A 2,412-nucleotide genomic window follows, 5' to 3' on the forward strand; every position below is an offset into this window, starting at 1 on the left:
CCTAAATAAAATGTTATTAATTGTGTACCAGTTTAACGTTGAATATTATTTAAGATTTCTACTTTACAATATTTATATTCTAAATAACGAACATATTTTTTATGTCTAATTTTCAAAATTGCAACTAGGAACATTTTGAAGATTTGCGATTTTAACCCATTAATTATTTCTGAATATTTATAAAAAATTTTTGTCAACTAATTTTATCAACTTCACATCTACTTCGCCCACCCGACACACCGAGCTTTAATCCCCACTCCCACAGGTTGTGCAATGGAATTGTTCAGCTCTTTTAGCCCCATTGTTGCTGAATTAATTCAATATTAGATGGACGTGAACGCTATTAGAGTTTTTTTTTAATTCTCATAGACATATAGCTGTTACAAATATTCCCAGCCAAAGAAATGTGATATTTCAGGAATTATTAAATATCAGTTCCAGCTTCACAGTTTCGCGAAGAACGTCATAAAATTTATGCTCTATTACCGTTTGCCAGGTTAACCAAAATACATACTAAGAACTGTGGAAATATTCTCTCCAAGTACTAAAAGTAAATTCAATAAACAGAAATTTTAACATATAATTTCCACACACACTTTAGCATAAAAAGTTTCTCAAAAAGCTACCACATTTAGTACTTCTTCATTTTATTCAGTATATTATTAATTTTGCATACAGCGATCTCATTGTGCATATTTTACTACACCTAAAATAATCTCAAAAATTATACTTCTTTTTACATATAATTTTGAAAATCATTAAGAGTAATCGTTATTTTTTACTAAAAAATATCGATATCTATACAACTGAAACCATGAAATTCAATGTATGAGTAAAAATAAAAAATAAAACATGATGTAACTACGAAGTCCCATGTATGAGTAAAAATGAAAAATAAAACACGAAGTTCCATGTATGAGTAAAAAATAAATTAACATGATGTAACCACGAAGTCCCATGTATGAGTAAAAATAAAAAATAAAACATGATGTAACCACGAAGTTCCATGTATGAGTAAAAAATAAATTAACATGATGTAACCACGAAGTCCCATGTATGAGTAAAAAATAAACAAACAAATAAAGTAACCAAGAAGTCCCATGTATGAGTAAAAAAAATAAATAAACATGATGTAATCACGAAGTCCCATCTATGAGTAAAAAATAAATTAATATGATGTAACCACGAAGTCTCATCTATGAGTAAAAAATAAATCAACATGATGTAACCACGAAGTTCCATGTATGAATAAAAAATAGATAAACATGATGTAGCCACGAAGTCTCGTGTATGATGTAACATAAATGTTTGAACATCGTAAGCTAGAATAAAGTTCAGGATGTAACAGGTTTTCTTACCCATCTTGTAGATGTCTGTGTTACACACCCATTGCATGTGCAACAGAAGATCCTTGTTACAACTGCGATAGCGCTCCTCATGCCAAACCGCTTGCCAGTCTGCAATACTCCTACAGAAAAATAAGTGTTGGTGCACAAATAAATCAGTACATGGCCTTTGTCGTTGTTAATACATTAGAAAGAACCAATCTTCTGCTAAAAGGATTTTAAATATGTTTGAATTAGGTTTACTTATCCAGCCACGTTAAACGACTGAGTAACACAAAGATAGAAAACTTTCGACCCCCAAGTGGCACAACGGTATGGCTGCGGACTTACAACACTAGAAACTGGGTTTCGATACCCGTGGTGGGCAGATCACAGATAGCCCTCTGTGTAGCTTTGTGCTTAACTGCAACCAAACACTAAATATTATTGAAAATATACTTAATTTTAAAGTTGATTATGATGAAACATTAGTATCAAACCTATTATATTTTATAACATTACATTCCTCATTCAGTTCTTTTCAAAAAGAAGATTGGTTTGCTTCATTGTTGTCAAGGCGCCACAGTGGTATGTCTGCGGACTTACAACGCTAGAAACTGGGTTTCGATACATGTGGTGAGCAGATCACAGATAAACCATGATGTAGCTTTGTGCTTAACAACAACAGAAAACTTTTGATTTTCTACAATTGTCTCAAGAAGTTTTTCACATGCTTCATCTGAATGCGCTAATTCGCTACTTTAAATATTTTAGATTAATAAATACATTATTAATATGATTGTAATTTATTTCACAAATATGCTTCTATTCAAATAGTTAATCTTTCGGAAGAATTAACAAACTTAATAAGATAGCTTTTCCGGGCATGATAATTGATCTTAATTTTTCTTTTCATTATTCTCTTATTTAGAACTTTAAGTTTGAGGTCTGCTACTTGAGTCTCATTAAAGAATAAGGAAATACCATTTGTTTCCGTTTTGATTTTATCTCGGTGGGCCTTTCCCCACGAATTAAAAAAAGTTAATTTGTTCAATAATACATCCTAAGAGTTTGTTTGTTTTTGAGT

At 31.1% G+C, this 2,412-nt stretch overlaps 1 protein-coding gene across 2 annotated transcripts in view; it reads right to left on the bottom strand.

Moving 5' to 3' along the window:
- Positions 1-2,412, bottom strand: part of LOC106478466 (probable insulin-like peptide 7) — a 28,807-nt gene that overhangs the window by 10,645 nt on the left and 15,750 nt on the right. For both annotated transcript variants that reach the window (XM_022382076.1, XM_022382075.1), the window contains one exon: positions 1,359-1,468. In XM_022382076.1, coding sequence (XP_022237784.1) covers positions 1,359-1,468 — 110 coding nt within the window. The remainder of the gene's footprint in view (positions 1-1,358; positions 1,469-2,412) is intronic.

Source organism: Limulus polyphemus, unplaced genomic scaffold (genome assembly GCF_000517525.1).
Source record: "Limulus polyphemus unplaced genomic scaffold, Limulus_polyphemus-2.1.2 Scaffold214, whole genome shotgun sequence".
NCBI lineage: Eukaryota > Metazoa > Arthropoda > Merostomata > Xiphosura > Limulidae > Limulus > Limulus polyphemus.